This window comes from Drosophila biarmipes, chromosome X (assembly GCF_025231255.1).
Source record: "Drosophila biarmipes strain raj3 chromosome X, RU_DBia_V1.1, whole genome shotgun sequence".
In the NCBI taxonomy this organism is placed as follows: Eukaryota; Metazoa; Arthropoda; class Insecta; order Diptera; family Drosophilidae; genus Drosophila; species Drosophila biarmipes.
Window position 1 is genome coordinate 16,560,192 of NC_066611.1, and position 24,515 is coordinate 16,584,706.

The window sequence follows — 24,515 nt, forward strand, 5'->3', positions numbered from 1 at the left end:
GTGCTCACTTTCGTTGATTTCCCAGCGTTTATAAGAGGATTCCTTACCCTTCGGTCCCAGTATTTCGAAAGGCAGCTCTTCGTGTGGCGCTCGCTCGTTTTCCCTCGTCGCCGCTCGTCCTTTTTCGTCCTGCCACGAACATCCCTTCGGTGTTGCTGCCGTCGCCGCTGCTGTTGCTGCTGCTGTTGCTGTTGCCGCTGTTGCCGCTGCTGCTGCTGCTGCGCGCCTGCCGAGAGGCCCGTTGCATATCCTTTGGCGCTGATGCCACTGACAGCGCCGTTCAGTTTCGATTCGCATTCAGAGACAGACGGACGCGTCCCTTCGTCCTGCCACCGCCAACTGGTGTTCTTTCGAAAAAGCGCGAAAACTGAAAACTGAAGTATTTGAAAGGGTTCTCCCTCAAGTCAAACGGCCAAAACAAAAAGAAATACTATTTTTTTCGAGTGTGCAGTGTGAAGAGGGGGGGGGCGAAAAGAGGGGCCGCACACAGGAGAAAGCTGAAAGCAGGGCGGCGAGGACGGAAATGAAGCCAGCAAGTTGTGTGCATATCGGAGAAAGTAACGGAAATTAAAATTTGCATATATGCAAGAGGCGGCGGGCGGCGGTGGGCGGTGAGCGGCGAGCGGCGAGCGATGAAGATGGAAATTAAGATGAAAGCGAGCCCGCAACTGACCGAAAGCGAGACAGTAACAGAGACCCCCAACCGAACCCAGAGACTCCAGTGCCAGATCTAACCAGCCAGACTCAGACTCAGACTCAGACTCAGCCTCAGACTCACTCGTGCGCAATCCAACCCACCAGCCGCATCAGCTCGAAGGAGGAAAATCCAGGCGAAAGGAGGAGCCGGGAGCCGGGAGCCAGGAGCCAGAGGCCACAGATCCACAGATAGTTGTGCCATAGTCCAGCCACATAGAAATGCCGTCGCCAGGACACCACACATCATTCTGCTGCTCCACGGCAGGATTTATCGCCTGCTCAGCAATCGTTCTGCTGTGCAGTTCCGGTAAGTGAAATATGCCCCAACAAAGGACTCCGGGTGTCTCGAGGGGGGGGTTCTTCCACCCCCGGACCGCCTCCGTTTCTTTTGCTGTTGACCAACAAATTTGATTTCGCCTGCTCCTGCTCCTGCTTCTGGTTTATTGTTGACGTTGCATCTCTTGCAATGGAAACGTCATCGAATGTAAAATGTTGTGCGAGGCAAGTTTAAAAGGATTTTGGCAGTGGCACACACACAGTGGCACACAGAGCCATGGTGATTCCCCAGAGGAATCCCGGCAGCGCAGCAAAAACGCACCGACACTTGCCACAAACAGAGGCGAGTGAGTGCAGGAGCCAGGGACGAGAGTCCTGGCCAAAACACAGCCAAGGTCTGGACCTAAGGACATGCACACAGACACACAGACACAGGCACGCCTGTGACAGGATGTTCTCGGACAACTTCAGCTGAGTTAATGCATTTTGCTGCACACACACACACACACACACACTCAGAATGCCAAAAAATCCTAAATATATTTGCACAAAAATGTGCTGAAAACAAGCCACCGCCTTAACCCACATGTTGCCACGCGGAAACAAATTAACGCTCAAGTAGCCAGACCCCAAGCTCAGACCAGAGAGGGTCCTCCTTTGTGCCAATCTAATATCTCAAGTTTCGGTCTGCGTATGTCACTAAAAGCATTCAGTTCCTTTTTTGGATGAAGGTTTCTTATAAAAACACTTTCTGCACTCAAAAATGCATTTAAAAGATAGCTTATATTTTAGAAACATAAATATAGCTATAAATAAAGAAATATTTAAAATAAAATGGGGGCAAGGCTCTTCTATTTGGACATATGAACTATACAGAATTTTAGGTTTTTATATCATCGTAAGAACATTTTTTTAAAGGAAGTATTAGAAATATTTTATTATAAATATAATTACTTAAAATAATTTTTAAAAAGGAAAACAATACAAAGGTCTAACTTTTCTATAGAGATAAGTCAGTATTTTTAGTTCAAACAATATATTTTCTCTTCTTTTTAATTAAAGAAAATATTTTAACATTTCATTTACAAATTGTTGTGGAGTTTTAATTGATTCTCCTTAAAAGTAACACCTTCTTTCCAAATAAAGAAAATATTTTAACATTTTATTTACATATTTTTCTAAAGTTAAAGTTAAATATAAAATTATTTCAACATTTTATATAGATTCCCCTCAAAGTAAACCCTTTAAAAGTAATTTTCTCATCTTTCAAGCCAAATCTTTGCCCCAAAAGGCTCCCAAAATCCTCAAAAAATCCCCAAATCATCAAATACATTGCCTAATTATTGCAGATCCACTGCAATCGCCAGTTAAAGTGGCAGCAAAAATAGAAGGCGAATTAAACGGGCAAAACCGAGCACAGGCAGAGTTCATCAAGCTGATTCAATTCGATGAATTTTGCACAGTTTTTCTGCCGCGGCCTGCAGATTTCGCCTGTCGTTTTGCACTGCAGCCTTGCAGTTGACGGGCACCATATATATTTATATTTAAATTTTATATTCATAATGTTTTTACACATTGAACAGCGCATTAGTGATAAAAACCGCAGACAGATCGGTTTTGGTACAGGGCCTTTTTTGGAGTCGGGCTGCGATGGTCAGCTGGTCAGGTGGCAGGACACTGGACACTGGACACTGGACACTCTGGCGTTTGTTATAAAAATTGCAGCATAAACAAGTGCAAATAAAATAAGCGAAACACAAACAACAGCAGTGGCAGTGCGGTCAGACAACAACAACAGTGGCGGCAACTGAAATTGCATAAACTGCAAAGTGCAAAACTGAAAAACGAGTGGAGCGCATGAAGGGTGGTGTGAAAAGCGGGGCTCTGGCGACAAAACACAGCCCGTCATAAATATGAAAATATTTAACACTGGCCGTGCCCAAAAAACGCACCCCAAATGCCCTGCTCTTTGTGGAAATATTGCCTGTGTAAAGTAGAGTTTGTACACCAAAAAATACTATATTAATTTTCCACAAAAACTAGCTATACTTTGAATATACATCGAAAATAAGTCGTTTAAGATAGCTATATATTTTATTTTTTGGCTAGAAATATACTTAAAAAATCAGGCTTAATAATACGACTTCTTTTTAAATTCTATGACGATTTAAGCTCTTTAGAAAAGTGATCAATTTCATAGATAAATTCATGTTTTAGGAAACCATTCTGAAAATATATAAAACAAATTAAACGGAAAAAAATAAACTATACTTTGAATGCAATTCTTAAAGAAGTGGCTTAAATTTAACTATAAATATACTTTTAAAATCAAGCGTAAAATTCTATGGCGGTATAAAATCTCTAGAAATGTGATCAATCTCATGAAAATCTTTATGTTTTTAAAAGTAATTCATGACGTTATCATATAATAAAAGGTAGATATATTTTTAACAAAAATATATAAAATGAAATAAAACAATATATTATGATATTTGTCAGCTAAAAAAGACATTCGCCAAATAAGAATTGAAGAACATAACAGAAATGGTAAAAAGGTAAATAACTGCCTTCAAAAATCTAAAAACTTGCCTAGAAACTTACTTGTTTCAATTAACAAATATATAATTAAAGGAAGATTTTCAACAGTAAACTTATAACTAAAGTATATAATTTGAAATGAAACTAAATACACAAAATATAATATATTTGATATTTGGCTGCTTAAAAAAGCCATTCGACAAGTAAGATCTAATAAGCTTGCTTAATAATGGTGAATATAATATTTGCTTAATATAAAGCTGTCTATAAGTCCAGGAACCTTTCCAGAATATATTTCCTGTTTAAATGAACCTAAAGAAACGTAACCTGCCCCAAAATAGAGTACCGAGTTGAAGCGATGAGCCAGCCAAAAAATGCTTTTACCAAATCAGGTCACTTTAAATCTAAAAGTCGACTAATCATATGAATGTGGCCAAAACAGCCTGATAATAATCGAAAGGCCTTTCCATGGAAGGCAGGCCATAAAAAATAAGTCGGGGAGGTCCAGGAAAAGCGAGAAAAGCGGGAAAAGGAAAAACGGAAAACATTTTGTGGGGCGTAACAAAGCGAGCTATATGGCTACATGGCGATATGGCAGAAATGCATGCAGGACAATCAACTCTCCACACACACACACATACAAACACACGGGCTAACACACACCGTCTCACTCGCAGGACTCGATATTGTGTGTGTGTGTGGTTTATGATACCATTTAGCCGGAGGGTTGTTTTGACAAATTGTGCAAATTATTGTGTTAAATTTGCCCTTGAGGTGAAAAATCACTTTGACATGGCCAGCCAGGAGGCAGCGCCTTTCCATTTCCCCCGCCCGTTTTTTGTGCTCCACCAGCTTTCCCACTTTTCCGCTTTCCCAAGAAGTGCTTAGCTGATTGTGCCTTTGTCTGTCGAGCTACGGACGCCAATACATATGTCAGCCGGCGGGCAAAACGCCTCGTTTGACCACCGATCTGGTTTAAGTGGCTGCCCCAATCTGCTGCAAGTGCTGCTGGCCACAGCAGCGGTCAAGGCATTAGCAGCGAGAGAGATTAATATGCGTATAAGTTATTTTATAAGTATTTATTTTTTTTGTTTTGTAAGTTTTTTAAGGCACACAATGATCTTATATACTCAGTTTTATATTTAGATAATAGGCTATTTTTTAATTCCTCCCAAGCGAGCTGCTACATTTAAGATTTGGTTTAGGATTTCAGTAGTTAAAGGACCGCTTTCTCTTCCTCAGGTTAAAATAAAAGGGCGTTTTCTTATCCTCTGGTTAAATTTAAAGTAGGTTTTTAAAATCGAAGACTGTTTTGTTGTCCTGATGACAAACTAAAAGTGGGTCTTAAATCTTTAATCCGTTTTTTTTGACTTGGTAAACTAAAAGTTGGTTGTTTAATGACCGATTTCTTGTATTTATTTGTTTTTTTGGTTTTGTATTAATGCCGTTTTCTCGTCCTCTTGCAAAAGTATGGATAGATTCAAACCATTTTCCTTCGTTATGATAAGCTAAAAGTATGTTTCTAAACAAAGTTTTATTTTCCTTTTGTTAAACTTAAAGCTTAAGTAGTCTTTAAAAATCGAATTCTATAGTCCGGAACTGATGATAAACTAAAAGTGGGTTTTAAAATCTAAGGTCCGTATTTTTGATCTCTTGTTAAAATAAAAGTAGTTCTAAAATCCAAACACCCATTTCTCGAACCCAAGACAAACTAAAAAGTGGTTCTAAAATCTAAAGACCGTTTTCTCCTGCTCTTGATGAACTAAAAAATGGATTGAAGTCTGAACAGATTCTTTTTTAAAATCTAAAGACCATTTTCTCGTCGTCTTGTGAAACTAAAAGTAGGTTTTTGACATTTAAGGGCCCCTTTCTCGTTCTAGTTTTGAATAGAAAATTCGCTAAACCTACTTTTAAAGACTTTTAGGCAAGGGCCAGCCCTTTGACCGCAGCTTCATGCTGGCACACGGAGTAGTTTTGGCCTTTTTAAGGCCAATGCCACTAATTGAGACGGCGCAGATACCCGCAGATGAAGTTGCCGGGCTGGAAAAAGTTTTCGAAAAACGATTTCGCATGCAGCGTTGACGTGACTCGCATTAGCCCCCGGAAACTGCACACGTGTGTGTCTGCACCGCCCCCGTCCCCCTACCCACCTCTCCTGCGACCGCTCACCTTTGACCTCCAGCCACCCACTTTGCCTGCTGCACGGGAAAGTGTACTGTTGCTTATTATCGAAATTGTATATGCCAAGCAGCGGCGGCCACAACTTCCTCTTGAGCCTTCTTCGGCGCTTTCTTTCAGCCACTTTTGTCAGGTGGCTTTCCCCCTGCGCTTTTCCATTTTCCTTCTTTTTTTGGGAGAGGGTAAGGCAAAAGTTTGTTGGCACCAACAAATTAAGATAGTTGGTTAGTTGCAAGCGGCAAATGTCTAGACGGTTTTTAGCCAAATTATGGTTTTCAAACGTTGTATTTGCTCGCCCTGGGCCACCAGGGCCCCGATCCTTCCTGAACATGAGCTTTGGCTCACATTGCTGGCAATTACCCCGCTGCACTGGGGAAAAAGCAGGGGATGTTAATGAAATACCTATATTTGGAGGTCTCATTTGGAGACGTTTTATAGAGCTACTGCTTGCCAGTGTTAGCTAATAAATTGACTTAAATGTGGTTTTTACAAATGAAGAACAACAGATGTTGAAATAAATAATTAATTAATTTTATTTTTCAATAATTTAATTTTTTTCTATTTACTTTGGTTATTTTTTAAAATATTCCTTGCTAAATTTTCTTACGAATAGTAAAAACACCTGTGATCAGCCAATAGATGTTAACTATGTTAAATATAAATTATTATAATATCATTTTAAATATATTTTACATTTCATTTCAGACAATAAATGTTAACTAGGTTAAATATAAATTAATATAATATCATTTTAAAAATGTTTGACATTCCTATTTATATTATTAGCTCTAAATATTGTTTACTGGAAGTTTCTTAGAAATAGTTCTTCTTCAAAACATTTTAAGGGCGGTAAACAATGAAAAATATGATTCCTAAAACTAGTGTTTGGCAGCTGCCTACATTAAATAAATTATTATAATATGAATTTAAATTTATATTTAATTCGTGTATATATTTATTATTTTTAATATTATTCCCTGGCAGTTTTCCAAAAATATTTCTACTAAAAACACTTCTGATCAGCCAGTAAATAAAAGTTAATTATTATTCCAAAAATTATTTAATAGCTGACGCCCAACTAAAATAAATTATTAAAGAATAATTTTAAAAATATTTCATATTTATATTAAAATTATTAAATTTAAAGGAGTTATCCCCGTAATTTTTCATAAATATTTCCACTTTGCTTTGGTTTTAAGCCAAAGAAAAGTCACGGTTACTTCGATACTTTCCAGGGCGGGCCCCTTTCCGGCTTGGTTTCTTTGGGAGCAGATCCTTATCCGATTGAAATTGCTTTTCAATCAGCGTTTTCGGTAGCATTTAAACGCATTTCCACAGCATGCGAAAAAACAACAAATCAAGCGGCACAAACATCAACTTTGCTGTTAACTCATCGCGTGAGTTGAACGTTTATTCCCTCCACCTTGCTCCTCGGCGTGCCCCTCTTTTCATTTTATTTTTGCCATTTTCCTGACCCATTTTTTAATTTACCCCAGAAGATGAAATGGGAATTTTATTTTTGGCGCCAAGAACCAACAAAAGTATTTCCCAGCGAGCACAGGAAAAACGAAAAAAGCTAAAACAAAAAGAAGCGAAATGAAGTGCGGAATTCCTAAAATGTTTCTTCTCGGCGCGGGGGAATGGAAAAAGTTTCACCAACTATTTAGAAAAATCATGTAATGGCGTGGAAATTGTTGCAGTCCCAATTGCTGCTTAATTTGCTGAGCGATTAAATGTAAATTGTGTGGCAATTGGGGACTTTTGCTAAAAGTTTCGCAAGTCCTCTAAATAATGTGTGATTATTTGTTGGGGCTATGTTTGCTAAAAAAAGCGAGTAAAATATTTAAATACCCAAGAATTTAGTTTAATTTAAAGCTGTAATTTTGATACAAATATTTAAGATATTTTAAAAGTGAAATTTAATTTGTTTTGGTAATTATGATCATTATTATCAAAGGAAAGATGGGGGCAAACATTTTATGTGTGAGCTAGTAGAAACTACTTACCTTTATGCAGTTGCTAATTTTGTCCTTAAATTCTAAACAACTCTTTAATATATATATATCTATATTAAAAAAAAATCCTTTAGCTTTTTGGGAATTAAAAGCAAATATTTTTCTTGTTTCTTTATTCACTCGCTTATTTAGATATTGTATTGAAATGCAGAAGAACTTATTAAATATGGAGGCCTTATTTTAACAAAAATTTATAAGCCATTAAGAAATAAATATATATCCCTGCACATTTTCCCATTACTCAACTGATTATTTAGATATTGTATTTAGGTTGTGGGTAAATTTATTGAATACAAATCCATCATTTTACCAAAATTGCTTTGGCTTTTTTGGAGTTAGAAAAAAAGGGTAAAGCTCATTTTTAATAACAACTCTTGTGTTTGTTAGTTGAAAGTTCCCTTCACTCGCTAATTTATTTAAAGCCCCAGTTGGCCCTCTGCCACCTGCAGTGGCACCATGTAGTTCACCATGTATTTCACCCGCTTCGGGCCATGCATTATGCAGCTAATCAGTTTTAATGCGCTTTCCATCGAAATCCAGTGTAAGCTTTCGGCTGGAGCGCGCAAAACAAATTAAAAATTGAAGTGAAAAATGCGCTGGCAAAAACGCAGGGAATCTGATCGAAAGTTTGCGAGCAAATTAACTCGCTGAAAGGCTTTATGAAAAGTGAGGGAGGCTAAAATTCTCTTGGGGTTTCGTGGCCAAAAACCGGAGTTATGGATGGGCTGCCAGGGCGACGGTTTGATAAACTGGAGTAGCGCTTGAGATACTAATCAGCGCTTCGCCTTTCGCTTAACAGGAAGCCATAAATTCTGCCAGGACATGCCGGGATATATGCACACACAAGCACACACACACACCGCGCCCTTGTCTAGAAATTTTAATTAAAAGCGATGACACAGCGAGTAATTCAATATCAAAATGTCGCCTATTAATTTTAAGGACATTTCCTTTATTGATTCACTGTCAATATTATATTGGGCCCATAATTTACACATAAAAGGGCTATGGCAATCCCCAATCCCCAAGACCCAAGACCCCATCGCCTTTGTTTGGCCTGTTTAATTCATTTAGACATTGAAATGTGGCCGTGTGGGCGTGTTGGCCCCCTTTGATGGCCTCCACGCACGACATGATGTGCGTGACTGCAGAAAGCGACTTTCGTAGGACCTTTTCCCGCTCTTTGATGGCCAAACATTCCATCTTTACGCCACTTTCAGGGCCCACCCCCGGCTGGCAAACAAACACTTGATTCTGATTTAACGCCCGCCGCATGGTGATTACAACAAACAAACAACCGAAATGGAAATCCCGGTTAATTTAGCCACCTAAACGCGCCTGTTATCGATAAGAAAGTGAGTCACGCTCCGTCCGGGGGGGAACACGGCAATTAATATGTGCCTTTTGATAAGGTAATAAAAGGCGGCGGGCTAAACATTCAGGCTGAGGGGCAGAGTGAATAAGAAATTGTGTTTAAATATTCATGCTGTTTGGGGACATTTTTATGGATTTATTGGACCAGATTTATTGGCAGGAAAAGGCATTTAAAGGAGAGAACAGCAGGTGCTTTGCCGGCCAACTCGTTTTCGCACTCAGATGATTTTTAATGCAGTTTTGACTTAATACAAAAATATTTGAAGCCCCTTAATTTGCAGAAAAATAAAGGAAAAATATATAACTTTATATGTTTGGCAAAAAATTTAATAAAATAGGGTGGAATGACTTGGGAAACAATTTTTAAGAAATGATGGAACATAACTGCCAGGTCAGGAGTCAGGAGTCAAAGCCCCCTATAACTATAAAAAATATGTATATACGTAGATCGATGGAATTGATAAACAGCCTGGGTTACGAATTAAAGCAGCTGGAACTGGCTGGAAAGGCCTAGGGCTCCGCAGGCCAGGGAGGCCAAATAGATAGTTATAAATATAGACGGTTAGAGATGGAAATACATAGATATGTGGTGGATGGGTTGCAGGGGCTCGAAGGTTTCGGGCAGCGATAGAGACAATAACCCGAAAGCCAGATTCCATTTGAATGGCCAACAGGAACCCATAAACCATTGGCCATTGGCACACACTCGCAAATACACACACAATTGTGGCGACAGACTGACTGTCTTTGGCACACCATAACACCCCAGCCTCCCCTCGCAAAAACCCAACACCCTTTTCCTACACACAAAAAAATACACTCAAGTCTATTGGGATTGCTATAAAAATTCCTTGATTATTGGGAATATTTTAGTTTTAAGTCTATTACAAAAGGTATTCTCAGTGAAATTGAATTTATTAATATATTCTCTAAGAAATATTTTATTTCTGCTGTCTCTATATTTCAGGAAGGGCAAAAAACAAGGAGAATTTGATTTTAAAATAAAAAGTCTATAATTATTCTTTTTAATTAATTTCCTTGCCATCCAAATATTTCCTTGCCATCAGAGCCTTCTTCTGATTCCCTTTTAAATTATAAAAAATCAGTTTCAAATACCATGCAATTTCTTCCTGTGTAAGCAAATTTTGCGGGTCGTTGAAATAAAAGTGTGATAACAATAAATTATGTTGCTGTTGCAGCATAAAAACGAATTTACCAAATGACCGAATTGTAGTTGGGTGCGGGGCGACTGGATGATTTGGGGACTATGCAATCGCTTGACGGATCGCAGGACCCATCCCGGTGCCCATCCTCTGAGGGATGGCAATCGAGAGCATTTGGCAATGTCTCCATTTAATTTGCGCCCATTTGATGCTCCGTTTTGGGGCCAATTTAATAGCATACTTTACAGCGCTAAGCAGACAATAACAACAGCGCTCGGAGACACAGAAAGGAAGGGAATCGCCGACAAGCGACTAACAAACAAACAAAATGAAGTGACGTCGCCGAGTCGCGGCTCACAAAAACGGACGTTCATTGTTATGCCAAGAAAAGCAACACGACGACCCGAAAGGAATTCAACAGAAGCCGGCAGAGACAAAGGCGCGAGGCCCCGGGTCCAAATGCCAAATTCGAGATACACTATCCTCCCGGACGTATTCCAGGTCACAATTGCAATGGGATGAACTTGGGGAAGTATATTTATAGTACTGTGGCTCTGAAATCACGGCTACCTTTGAAAAGTCTTTGGAATTTAAATAAAATTAAATTTTTTGAGCAAACTAGGAACTAGCATTTTTTGGAAGAAAAATACGTTTTTTAAAAGGGTTTTTTCTACATAATTTAGTCAAATGGAGGCGGACAGTTTTGAGCAGCTAACAGCATAGGCTTACGATCCCCATCACTTTTGAGAGAATTTATTTTTTGACCCATTTTTGCATTTTTTGTAAGGGCAGGAATCACATTTTTTCCGAAAAAATTTTCCAAATTTTTTTTCTGAGATTTAAATGCCATTCGATTGGGAATTTAATTTCGAGCTCAACGGGGTATGACACTCCTTGATCAGGCTTCATTTTGCAAATTTGACGACCAAAATACGATATTTTTTGGGCAAAAATAGGTCAAAAATAGAGACAAGCATTTTTTGGACGAAAAATTCGTTTTTCCAAGCGGTTTTTTCGACATAATTTAGTCAAATGGAGGCGGACAACGAAAAGACCGACAGTTTTGAGCAGCTAACAACCTAGGCTAACGATTCTTATCATTTTTTGGGAAATGAATTTTTTGAACCATTTTCGCTTTTTTTGTAAAGAAAATTTTTGTTCGAAAAATGTTTAAAAAATTAAGTGCTTAGATTTAAATGCCGATCGGTAGGGAATTTAGCAATTTGACGACCAAAATACTGACACTTTTTGAGTAAAAATAGGGACTAGCAAAATACGATATGAGAGGATGCTGCCCCGAAAGTCGTGGTGCCCCCGATGGGCGGAGGGTATTCGCAGCGATGGCAGCGAACAGGAAGCGGGCAACGGTTCCAGTTCCAGCGACTCCCTTTTGAACTTCCGCTTTGGCTTGCAGCAATTTCTTTGGGCTTTATTGCCATCGCCGCCCCCCTTTTGGCAGAGGCAAAGTCCCCCTGCCGAAGAGCTCCGTTACGACGCATATAGCATAAATTTTGAATACGCTCAAACTGCTCAAAGGGGGTAGTGTCCTGGCACCCCCCCAAAAAAAAAAAGAGAAAAAAAGAGGAAAATAGCGAAAATTGTCTGTCGCTTGATAAAGCGGAAGCAAAACTTGCCCATAAACGAAATGTGGCAACTGAGTGTAAACTTTATTGGCGCCAGACTGCCTGGCGACATCGCTGTTGTCAAGCCCATCCCTTAACCCAGCCAGGATCCAAGGATGCCAGCAGCCCAGCAGCCCAGCATCCCGGCATCCTGGCTGCTTTTTTGTGGCCCAGTTGGACGTTGACTCATGCGACACGCAGGATAAGCAGGACCAAAGGACGACCACCACCAGATCCGATGGCGTCTCGATGGCTGGCAACTAAAGTCATCGCTTACCCCCCAGAAGGAAGCCGCTTGTTTGTTTTGTCTGACTTCGCCGGTGACTCTCAGTCTGCGGGAAAAATAGGGAGGAAAATCGAGGAAGTCTTACATTAGTTGATTTCATGCGCTGTTTACATTGGCAGCGAATTATGCGCATTGAAAAACCGAGATTCGCCTGCCAGCGGGTGGCCATCCCACAGTCCTTCCATCGTGCCATCCTGCACTCCCGCACCTCCCAAAAATCCTGCATATGCAAAGGGATCTGAGATCTGGGGATCTGCAATCGGGAATCTGCCAGTATGCCGGGCTGACTGCTCCTTGGAGGCAAATTCGGCCGGCACTTTCGGCTTGTCTAGACTTTAAGCCGCCTGGCACCTCGGTGCCGAGGTGCTTACCTTTCTGCTTTAAGGCTCTCAATTTGATTGGTGTTTTTGGTCTCCTTTACTTTCAGAGGTCCTGTCGAGCTGGGAGGAGTGGTGGACATACGATGGCATATCCGGTAAGTGCCTGAAAAGTACTTTTAAGGCGTGACAATCACAGCGGGCGGAGAACTAGGACCCTCAAATAAATAAAAATAAATTTAAATTTTATTATTTTACATTCACTAATCCCTTCTTTCATATTTTTAATGCTTATTCTAAAAAACATTTATGTTTCAATACCATTTTTGTCCTTCCTTTAAAGAAATCCTCTGTGTTATAACCAAATTATACGATTTTTTATTAAGAAGTAACAATAATTTGTATTTTTTCTTGCTTTCCAACACTTAATATTATATTTAATAAATATTTCATTCCAAACGGTAGTGCCAAGTGGCCAATTTTTGAATTCGATTGTTTCTTTTAATTAGTTACTTTTTTAAATATTTGTTTTCTGATACCCAAACGCTTAAATTTTTAAATAAATGTATACAAATTATTTGCCATTTTATTTGTTTCCCAACACTTAAAGTTAGGAACATTGATATATCCTTCTTAATACTGGTCCAAAAAATATTCAACAATTTCATTCCGTTTTCCACCCTTTAAATTATTTATAATCTAATAATTAAACGATTACATTTTATATAAATATACTAGAATCATTTGTAACTTTATTTGTTTACCAACACTTAAAGTTGGCAACTTTTACAAATTCAATGGATATTTCCTTCCAAATTGTGGTCCTAACTTTCCCAACAAACATTCGTCAAACCCATATTTTTTGACCTCCCCTTTAATCAATTCCTTTTGTGAATGGGCAAACGTTTAAATCTTTATATGAATAAATTGGTAAAACTTTCGCACCCCTTCGGATGCTGTGGCTGATTTAATTACATTTCAAATGGTTTGGCAACAAAAACGCAGACAGAGCAAACAAACAAACAAACAGAGTGGGTGTGGGCCGTTGTTGCAGTTGTAATTGTTGCTTGTCACTGTCCGCACATTCCCCTTTGACCCCTGGTGCAGTTTTCACAAACAAAAAAAAGGAGGCAAACATGCAACATGCAACTGCAACAGCAGCAACAAATGTATGCAAAACACAAAATGAACAACGGCCACAAAAGCGACAATTGCGGGGTGGTGAGGTGGGTGGGCCAGTGGGCCAGTGGGCGGTGGGTGGTGGTCAAAGTGGGCGGATGGGTGGGCGGCGGTTATTGGGCAGTGGTCAGTGGGCGGGCCAGTTTTTAAACTTTGGCATTTATTGCCGCCGCGTGTCATCAAAGCACCCACACAGGCAGAGGAAAAACAACCACACTCCCGAACAGTTAGCCATCGAAACCGAAATGCAGAAATCGGAATTCGCATCCTGGAAGTCCTGAAAGTTATTTGGGCTCCATCAACCAATCGAAAAAATATTAAAAACAAGGCAAAAAAGAAAGGTTAGCAAACACATTTGGAAAATAACATATTAGATAATGGAACACGTAAAGATTAATTTAAATATATTGTTTATTTAAGACTCCGGGTATTAAAAATTTAATTCGATACACTTGTGGCCTAAAATTATTTTTATTATTTTAAAATTTAACCAATTAATAAGAATAAGACCTTGCTTAGCACACACTTTCCAATCGTGATCTTACTTTTAAATATTTTTTGAAATCATATATGTGGCAATAATCAAAAAAGGCATAAAACTGTTTAATGTTTATTTAAAATGTACTAGTGTATAATACATTAGAATATATATTTTTTAATAAGAAATTTACTAATTAATAAATGTCCTAGACTAACACACACTTTCCAATATTTTCTAATCATTAATTATATTTTCTTAGTCTTTTCTTGGTCATAAATTGTAAATATTTTTTGGGATCATATTTTTACTAAAAATCAAAAGAGTACGAAACTGTATTTGACAGCATTTGCCAAGCAAATCGAACTCCTTTTTATTTGCCCACCAGCAACATGAAGGAAAATATTAAATTTTGCTATGAAACAAAGGGTTAATTTATTTCCATTTTAGTTGTTAGCAGAGACCACAGTTCCAGCCTTTAACCACATACCCCTCAGATCGCATATATGGTGTAGCCTTGTTTTTGAAACTTTCGACAGTTTTCAGGCCGTCACATCGGAGTTTGAAACACCAAACAAGTGGGGTGCCTCCGACCCCCGACGGTGCATTTAATTGCCATTTAAAAGGGGGTCGTCCGGGTCAGTCGGGGGCGGGAGCTTATGAAATTTCATTTGGCATTTGGAATTGCCATCGATGTTGCTGCTGCTGCTGCAGTTTCAGCTCTGTTCCCGATTCAGTTGCTGTTGCTGTTGCTGTTTCTGTTTGCATTGGGCGAAGAGGCGAAGACACGTTTTCCATTTGCTCGATTGACAGGACACTATATATGGCGCAGGCACAGGATCGGAGGGGGCAGAGGCGCCCCAAAGGGGGTCCAATAACCCATCTATATGGCCATGGTCAGAGGGGGAATACCCTTTTCGGTTACGAAAATCCTGGGAGGCACTCCCTGCCAAATTGGACGCCTAAGAGAGGCTTTATTTTGCATTTAAATGGATTTAAAAATTAAAAACGCGATTCTATCATACAATATATAGTCTTTTCTGTATTCTAATTAAATATATATGTAATAATATAACATATTATAATTTTAGTTCTCTGGAAATTTAATACTCTTCTGTTCATACTCTTATTTTAGTAGTGATATCCTGTCAGCTTAACTAAAATTGCACCAAAAAATATTGTTTTGGTTAAAGGTATGATGATAGTTGTAAATAATAGATAGATAGATGTAAATAATATATAAAATATTAAAAATATAAAAAAGCAAAAGGGCCTTTTTATTGTGGGCTTAGTTACCTTTTAAAAGAACAACATTTATAAAATAGAATCTTTCTCCTTGATGTTGTGGCGAGAGTAACTATTTCTTAGGTTATATTATTAATTAAAGTATAGGTTAGTTAAAGAAAAAAAAATATTTTTTTGTTTGCATTGAGCTTTATAAGGTCTTGAAAAATATTAAATTTATTATTATTATTATCATACATACTTTTCTCTGAAGTATACAAGACAAAAATCGTTATAATTTAATATTATAACGAGTAATATTTTCCATAACCCTTTAGTAGGTCTTTCGAAAAGGAGAATGACCCACCAAAAATGAAATATATTCCATAGCCCACACCCGCCACCGTTTTGCTCACTTTTTGCGCATGTGACTCACCCGCGTGCTTTTCCCATTTTTCGGCAGGACCAAGCTTCTGGGGCCTCATCAATCCGCAGTGGAATATGTGCAACAAAGGCCGCCGCCAGTCGCCCATCGACGTGGTGCCCGACAAGCTGCTCTTCGATCCCTATCTGCGGCCCCTGCACATCGACAAGCACAAGGTGCGTTCGGCCTGGTATTCCCCTCCTTGGGGTCCCGAAACTAACCGGAAGTGCGAATCGCACATGTATTGCAGGTCTCCGGCACTCTGCACAACACCGGCCAGTCGCTGGTCTTCCGCGTGGACAAGGACACCAAGCAGCACGTGAACATATCCGGCGGCCCGCTGGCCTACCGCTACCAGTTCGAGGAGATCTACATCCACTACGGCACGGAGAACGTCCGCGGCTCCGAGCACTTCATCCAGGGCTACAGCTTCCCCGGCGAGGTGAGATCGGCGGACAGGGGGTTTTCCACCTTCTCATAGCTATTAAAAACATGAAAAAAAATAACAAAAAAAAAAAAAAATAAATATAAAAGAAATATATTGAGTGCTTAACATATAAATATAAATTTCTACCTTCACATAACTATTAAAACCAAAAAACAATACTACAATTGTTACATTACATTTTTAAAATGTAAAAAAATGGGCACTTTTTTACCTTCACATAACTTTTAAAACATAAAATAAATTAGAATTGTTACATCAATTATTACATTAAAAGCTTAAAATGTCATTCAAATATATATAACACTGGCCAACAGCTTAAATCAAATTAAAAATATATTAAAAACCATATATTAATTATTAAACAATTTGTCCAAGTAAGAAGATGCTAAAAAAACATTTTATAACAGTTTTTAGTTATTATAAAATCAGCCTTAATAAATTATATAAATACATATATATATTTTTAATTTTATTTGTTTTCCAACACCTAAAGTTAGGAACATTCATATATATTTAATGAATATTTCCTACTAAATAGCAGTTGACCGATTTTTTTTTAACAGTTTGAAATAGTAAAAAGGTATATTTTTGTTATTTAAAACTCGGATTTTTTTATATATTTATTCTTGTAATGACAAGTTTTTTTTTAATATTGCCAGAAAATTTAAAATACTTTTTAAGCAAGGTTTAGCTGTTAAGTCATATTAAAATGTAAAAAAAAAGTATTTAAAATCAATGGACAAGACCTTTTACTCGAATAATTTCGAACGAAAATATATCTAAAATGAATTTTTTGAAATACTTACCCCGTTCCAGATCCAAATCTACGGGTTCAACAAGGAGCTGTACCACAACATGTCCGAGGCGCAGCACAAGTCGCAGGGCATCGTCGGCCTGTCGCTGATGGTGCAGATCGGCGAGACGCCCAACCCGGAGCTGCGGATCATCACGAGCACCTTCAGCAAGGTGTTGTATCGAGGTGAGTGCGATTGGGTCCTCGACCTGCCCACTGGCTGACTGACAAGTACCCAAAAGCCCGAGCCCGAGCCCGAGCCCGAACCCGGACCCACGCCACTGACCACCTTCATTTCCGTCTACGCAAAATGCTACCGGAAGTGTTGCAATGTTAATGCCGTTGCAAGTTGCCTTTCTTCGGCTGCTCGTTTTATGATGTCATTGCAGCGCCAGCAACAACAACTCCAGAGGGCCATAATTATGTCCAGGCGGGCCGTAAAAAATCGACGGGCCCGGGGGTCGGCGGGCTGGCGGGCTGGTGGCTTGGCCAAATTGAGACTGGCCTGGCCGACCAGCACAAAGTGACGAAAATGAAACCTCGAATTACACTAAACCGACACTTAATAATTCCCCCCGCCGCCGCCGCCGCCGGGCCATTGCACGTCTCGTTGGCATTTTCTTGGCCAGTTTAATAGCCTTTTTACAGGTCGTACAACTTTATGGGAGCCCAGCCCCAGCCTTAATTTGTAAAATGCCGGGGCGAACCGACCGACAGAACCCGAGAGCCAAGAAATATGCCAGGCCAGCTGCAATACACAGTATACAACAGGATAGGGCTGTATGAGCTATAGGCAGTGTAAGGTCCTCGAAATGTAGATACTCTTTCGAAGGTGAGAGGTACCTTGGGAAAATTATAGGTACATACTACATATAATATAAATCTAATATGTAAATACATGATTTAGTTTTTAATTCACTCAGAAAGTAGGATAGTGGAAACTATCGATGTTTTTGGCAATCGATGGTGGTCACTATCGATACTATCGATAGTATCAAAAATTTGTTAAGTTTTGACTTCCCTTGTTCGGGTTTTTCCCTTGTTGAACTTTCCATTCGTCATCTAAACATGTTTGTAAATTATTCTTACTAAATTTTAAACGCTTACAGAATTGCAGTGTAACCTTAAAGTGGAAAGCTCTTAGAAACACTCACAAAAAAGCCTCAATATACTACTTTGTTTTTGAAATATACTGTAAATCCATAGGAAATACATTTTTTTCTGGAAAGATATTATCGATAGTGGTCCCGAGCCATCGATATTTGCTAAATTATGAGACCATCGATACTATCGATAGTTCCATCAATTGTTTAACCAATCCTATAATATATTAATTTATTCAATATATCTTCAATATTTTTAAATTCACTCTGAAAGTAGTTACAACAAAAACACCACATACGGGAAATACATTTTTTAATACTTAATAAAACCTAAATATTTAAAATAAAACTCATTATAATTTATAAACAATTTAAAGGCCCGTAAGTGTAGGCAAATATAATACAAAGTTTCCAGTTTAAATATAGGGTTTTTAAAATAAGAGATGTGATGGGATGATATATTTACGGAGCTCTCACTACTATGCACCATTATTGGTATCCTTTTAGTTCCGCTTGAAACACCCATGAGATACTTCTTCCCATCAGCTGATTGATGAGAGAGTATCCCCGCAGAAAGTAAAACTAACACCTGCAATGCAAAAAACCCTGCCTTCAAAAGTGGAACTCCAATGGAACTCCAATGGAACTCCATTTTCCCCGCCTCCGGATCCAGTTCGACTTGGGCTGCAAGCCGCGAGTTGTTTTATTTCCGGCTGGCAAAATGATTTGTGTGAATACAGCCGAGCGCTGACGTTGAAGTGGTCAGGTTGGCAACTGGGAGCTGGGAGCTGGGAGCTGAGGACTCGGAACAGGGAACTACGGACTGGGACCGAAAACTGGGAGCTGGGTGGCCTGAATTATTCATTAGACACGGGCAGACGTGTTTTCATATTTTTTGTGCGATATGCGCATAAATAGCCGGGGCCACCCACCTTGAACTTAGCACTCCAAACCCAATCCACAGGCTTCTCCACGCCCATCCGACACATATCCGTGAGGTCGCTGCTGCCGAACACGGATCACTACATCACCTACGAGGGCTCCACGACGCATCCGGGCTGCTGGGAGAGCACCGTCTGGATCATAGTTAATAAGCCCATCTATATCACCAAACAGGAGGTGAGTACGGGTCCACCATTCCGGGGAAATATGCTGTACGCAACCCCCTCCCCTTGCGAACCGCAAATAATTAAATGCATTTCGTGTGTTTTTCAATTGCAATTAGAGCGGCTTGTACTTGCTGGTTTATTTATGTTCGCTGCGAATCGATTCCATTTTCCCAATGTATCAGTTTTTTTTTTGTGTTTTGTACTTTGTAGTCCCCTCCTTTTTTATTGGTTGCTGATTGGAAGTACAATGAAATCGCATAAATGCAATTATAAAATTGCTCATCAATTTGGGCATTGGTCAGATCGCGGCGGGCATGCGGTCAATATGCCGCTCTGTGCATAATTAAAAAACAATATTTGGTTAGTTTAATCAATTTGCATAAATGCATGTGAAACATGTGTAATGTTCAGGCTGCCGGGGTCAAAAGTGCTGGCGAAAAAATACTCAAAAGTAAATGAGTAAACAATAAAATAGGACTGGCAAAAAGGTTGGCCGAAATGCATTAAGTGGCATGTAAACAAGTCAACGAATGACAAGTGTGATTTTCATAGACTTTTTGCGACTCTCAAAATTAAACTTGGTAATTAGTGGGAGATTTGTCAAAACAAGGCTTTCAAAGATTTTTTAGCATATAAAATATTCCATTTATTTATTTTATTACAAAAAAAATTCTCATAAAAAGAGAGAACAAAGTTTAAAACACTAAGTACTTTCAATTGAAATTCCGAAGCCCTTAACTAAACTAAACTCTAGTTGTCATATCAATTAGGCACTTCAACATTGACAAATTGCCCAGGAATTCAGCAACCAATTTGCTGGCAATTAGTGGCTCATTTAACCCGCTAGACAAACCACTTAAAATGCAGCTATTAAGCCATTACCAATGTGCTATTTTACGGATTTTTTGCAGTTGTACCAACTCCGACGACTGATGCAAGGCTCCGAGAGTACACCAAAAGCTCCCCTAGGTAATAATGCGCGACCCGTGCAAAGTTTACATCATAGAACCGTAAGAACGAACATAGATTTTAAGCGCAACAAGGTGAGTGTGACCACGCCTTAATTAACCCATTGGCCACACGGTTGCCGGGTGGACGCAGGGACACTGTTTTTATTTGCGGCCACATCATTATAGTATTTACACATTTTTTGTTCATTTATTTTTAATGTCAGTGCGGCGGCCCGTTGTGAGGGGCACAAATTGTAGCCCTGATTACTTTTTTATACACGCTATTTACATGACGGTATTAATTCTGTTAATTTATTTTTAATGGAAAAGGTGGCAATTTGTGGGCACATACAGAGGGTAAAACATTATGGCAATTTTGTGGCCTTTTGTTGAATTCTTCAGTGTATTACTCGATAGAAACACTTTGTCGGAGATATTTTACAATGTAACTATTTTGTTAAAGGAGAATCGACTTAAAACGTAGCATAAGTACTAGTTTGAATTTTTGAACTATGTGGCAACTCATTAAGCTGAAGCCAGTGTTGCACAACGTAACTTTTACCAATTTTAATGTAATAATAAATCAAAAACTGAATTAATTTCCTTTTCCAGTCCTGCAACCGTGTGGTAAATTAATTTTTAGCACTTTCTCCTTCCCAAAAAATACTAAAGTAACCCTTTTTTGAATTTCCCTCTGCCTTCCAACAAACATCGACAGAATCAATATGCGTGCCCCTCGATGTACAAGGACATGTACTACAGGGCGAATCGATGGTCTCCGGACACGGGACTCTTGATACGTTGACAACTGGGACAGGAGTGCTGCGGAAAGCAATTATTATTATTGCTATTATTATTATGTGTGGTAAATAATGTTACAGCAATTACAACTATAATGACAACAACTGGTTACAAAAACATCAACAACTGAGGCTGGCAACGAAGCATTTTGCATTTTGCATTTTTTATGTCGCATTCAATTTTTATATTCATGTTTACAACACGAACTCAGGATTCGTTTGGCTTGCAATTGCAATATTCCTACAGCGGCAGCACAGCAATTTGTATTATTTATTTCATTATTATTAATAATACAACAACGGGGCAAATTTAGGTAACAAATGCATGCAAAATGCGGAAAGAGAATGCTTATGGAGCCGGCATAACAATAGAGTAAATTCCATGCCAAACGCAAATGCTAAATTTAACAAACAAAAAGCTGACACACAGGCACTAGCAAAAACTAGCAAATTGCAAATAGTAGCTGAAAATTTGCGTAAAAATTGTATTTTTTGGGGGAGGGGGGGAGAGTATGAGAACTTAATTCAATGAAATTAAAAACAATTCCTTTTTGTCTTCGATTTAAATTTATGCGCACAACAAAGAGCACGACTCTGTGCTGGTTATTATGCGAAGGCTTAAATTTGTTCAATTTAAGCGCGTAATTAAATAAACAAGAACTGTTGCTTGGTAATCAACTGATTTTCAAAGGATATCTGTGCGATTTAAAGGCTTAGATCTAATCCGGCTCATTTGAATATTTTCGCTTCAATGCATCCAATATATTTATAATTATTTGTGATTCGCCTCCTTTGTTTTCAATGCCGATAGAAAAACAATTCAGTAAAAAAAAAAGCGACAAAAAAACAAGTGACAACAAAGTGAAATAAGAGAATTTCCGTAAACTGGATGGGTGGACAATAACTAACAAACAAAACGAAACGAAACGAAAGGTAAACGAGGAGTTGGAGACGAAATATAAACAAATGGCAACAGACATTAACAAGAAAAAGAAGTAAATATTCATATAAATATACACAAAAGTAAAGGTATCTATATAAAGTCATATATGTACACACCTATATACACCACGCTATCAGGGGAACCGCAGACGTCTCTAGGCATTCGCACTTGTATCTTGAAGATAGATATGCCAAAGGGACAGATGCTTCTTGGGGCACTTGCGAAAATCTCTAGGGACTTCTGCGGCCCTCCTGTCTATATATACACACTATATTTGTGAACGGAAACCATAAACCGAACTACTAAGCAATGCAGCCAGGAAGTTGAACAAAATCGGCGCACTATATCCGATGGCTATGTGTAACTCCCACACCCAAGCCCACGCCCCTAGGTACACCCACTCACACACCCATAAGCGTCTATATACTTGGCTTGTAAAACGACGATGATCTGGCAGGACATCCCAGCCCCGGCAAGCGGCCATCTATATATCTATAACTAGTCACCAGGCATGGAGTATACAACTAGCCAAACGGAATGGGCTACAAAACGTAATCTAACTCTAGAGGACACTAGTATAAACTAACTAAATAATTGATTAACTAGCCGTGTTGCTAACAAAAACCCCAAGAAAATCAAATTCGAATTAATGAGTAAACCGAAAAACACGATCTATATATATACATATGTAAACGAGATTTTTTTTTTTGAAGACAAACAGTGTTGTAAAGTGCTGTAAAGACAAGTATTATGGCTAATGTAGAACCTAAGTTACTGAATAGCGTTTAGCAGTTAGCACCACCTGAGTTTGTATGATATACACACGAATATATAGTATACCAAAAAGCATATATATATATATACAGATATATATATATATATATCGGATCCGTTCAATTCCCACATTCGCAGCTGTCGAGCGACACTTTGTGCAATTATTTCTTTGGGCCAACAACCGAAAACCAAGCGAAACTAACTAAGGAACACACTAACTAGCCGACCAGTTAGGCCCCCCGATTATATATGTAGAGCATTAACTATTTGTATAAAAGCTAAGGGGATCGATACGAATTCCTCAACTCGGTAACACTTTGCTGCGACTGTAAGTTACTATTGTGTTGCCATATGAAAAACCAAAAAATTAAAAGGAGCAGAAACTATATATATATATATATAAATTATACAAATTCTATATATATGTAACTATAAAAGCAAGAATTACTAGCAGCGGTCGAGAGAGAAGGTATTATTTCCCGGGAAAATCGAAATTGGAGAATGCAAAACTAATAAATGAAATGCGAAAGTATTATATGAAAACCAAAATTACTGACTTCTTCCCTCACTTTTGGGGTGGGTAATCTTTTCAGCCAGTCATTCCAATATCCGGAACTCCGCCTAGAAATGGAATTTCAAATCATCCCCAGACATTTGGGTTGGGCTGAGGATGCGGTAAGGACTTTACGTTTTCCCCTTGGCAGCTTCCTAATAAACCAAACATCCTGGCGAATGATGACTTCCCCGGTATTTTCTTCTGTCTTCGGAACTTAATTCGATGTTATTGTGGTCGTATTGAACTGTGGACTTGCCACAGATAATTATGCCTCCGTACATTGTTCTGTGCACTTCAATGGCCAAGTGACCATTTGGTTAGTTTAACTATCATCAGTAAAGAGCATCAAAAATAAAGTATTCAGACTGTGTATTGAAGTTCGACCATTAAACCTTTGTCTTCTTACCAAACTAAGCATATAATTTAATTGTAAATTTACTTTCAAAACCATTTTATTTAATTTGAAGATGTTTTCTAAATCAAGGTTATTCAATCCAAATCAATCTAAAAATCATTTTTTTTTAAGTCTACATTTAATATTTTTCAAATTTACATTTTTCTGCAAGTGTAATCCCAATTGGGATTTCCTTTGACCATCGTAATTCTTTTAATTCAAATGTTTTATTTGTCAAACAGTTAAATACTTTTACTTCTAATAATAATTTTGTGAAATATACTAAAATTATTTTTAATTTATCTAACACAATTGACAAACATTTACACATTTTTATTTCTAATTAATTTTTGACCATTATGCAGAAGTGTTCTTTTGAAAAGCGGTTCCAGTTCTGCCACTTTTTTGGTTTCAAACATAACTTTGGCGCTTTTCTGCCACTGTAGTTCCAATTGGAATGTCCGTGGGCAGCCAAACAATAATAATAATAATATTATTAATCTCAATAATATAATTGTCAAACATATAAATATTTATTTTTTAAATTAATTTTTTATCATTGTTCAAAAGTGTTCTTCTTAGAAGGCGTTTGTTCTTTGCCACTCCTCAAGCTTCAACCATAGCCGTGCACATTTTTGCCAGTGTAATCCCAATTGGAATGTCCTTGGGCAGCTGAACAATAATAATTATAGAAGCGAGTGCGTAGCGCAGTCAAGTGCTTAGAAATGGGCCTGCAACAAAAACACTCTTTATTTCCGTTTGCTGGCACACACACACATCTATGCACTCACCCACACTCACTCAGGCACACACACACACAAGGCACACACACAGCCAATGCGATGGACACAGTGGGAATGGCCTGTTTAAATATG

The 24,515-nt window shown here is 38.5% G+C and overlaps 1 protein-coding gene across 1 annotated transcript; it reads left to right on the forward strand.

Annotated features, from left to right (window-relative positions):
- The first annotated feature begins 304 nt into the window (after positions 1-304).
- Positions 305-23,342, forward strand: LOC108022043 (carbonic anhydrase-related protein 10). The gene is made up of 8 exons (XM_017090887.3): positions 305-1,003; positions 12,576-12,623; positions 15,810-15,946; positions 16,021-16,212; positions 17,035-17,197; positions 19,079-19,233; positions 20,135-20,266; positions 20,892-23,342. Exons 1-8 carry the CDS (start codon positions 916-918, stop codon positions 20,976-20,978), a joined length of 1,002 nt encoding a protein of 333 aa, XP_016946376.1. The 5' UTR covers positions 305-915; the 3' UTR covers positions 20,979-23,342.
- The last annotated feature ends 1,173 nt before the right edge of the window (positions 23,343-24,515 follow it).

Coding starts and splice junctions, on each gene's coding strand:
- LOC108022043 (XM_017090887.3), top strand. CDS start 916: ATGCCGTCGCCAGGACACCACACATCATTCTGCTGCTCCACGGCAGGA. Junction 16,213..17,034: donor GCTACAGCTTCCCCGGCGAG/GTGAGATCGGCG, acceptor ACCCCGTTCCAG/ATCCAAATCTACGGGTTCAA. Junction 20,267..20,891: donor TAGATTTTAAGCGCAACAAG/GTGAGTGTGACC, acceptor AAACATCGACAG/AATCAATATGCGTGCCCCTC.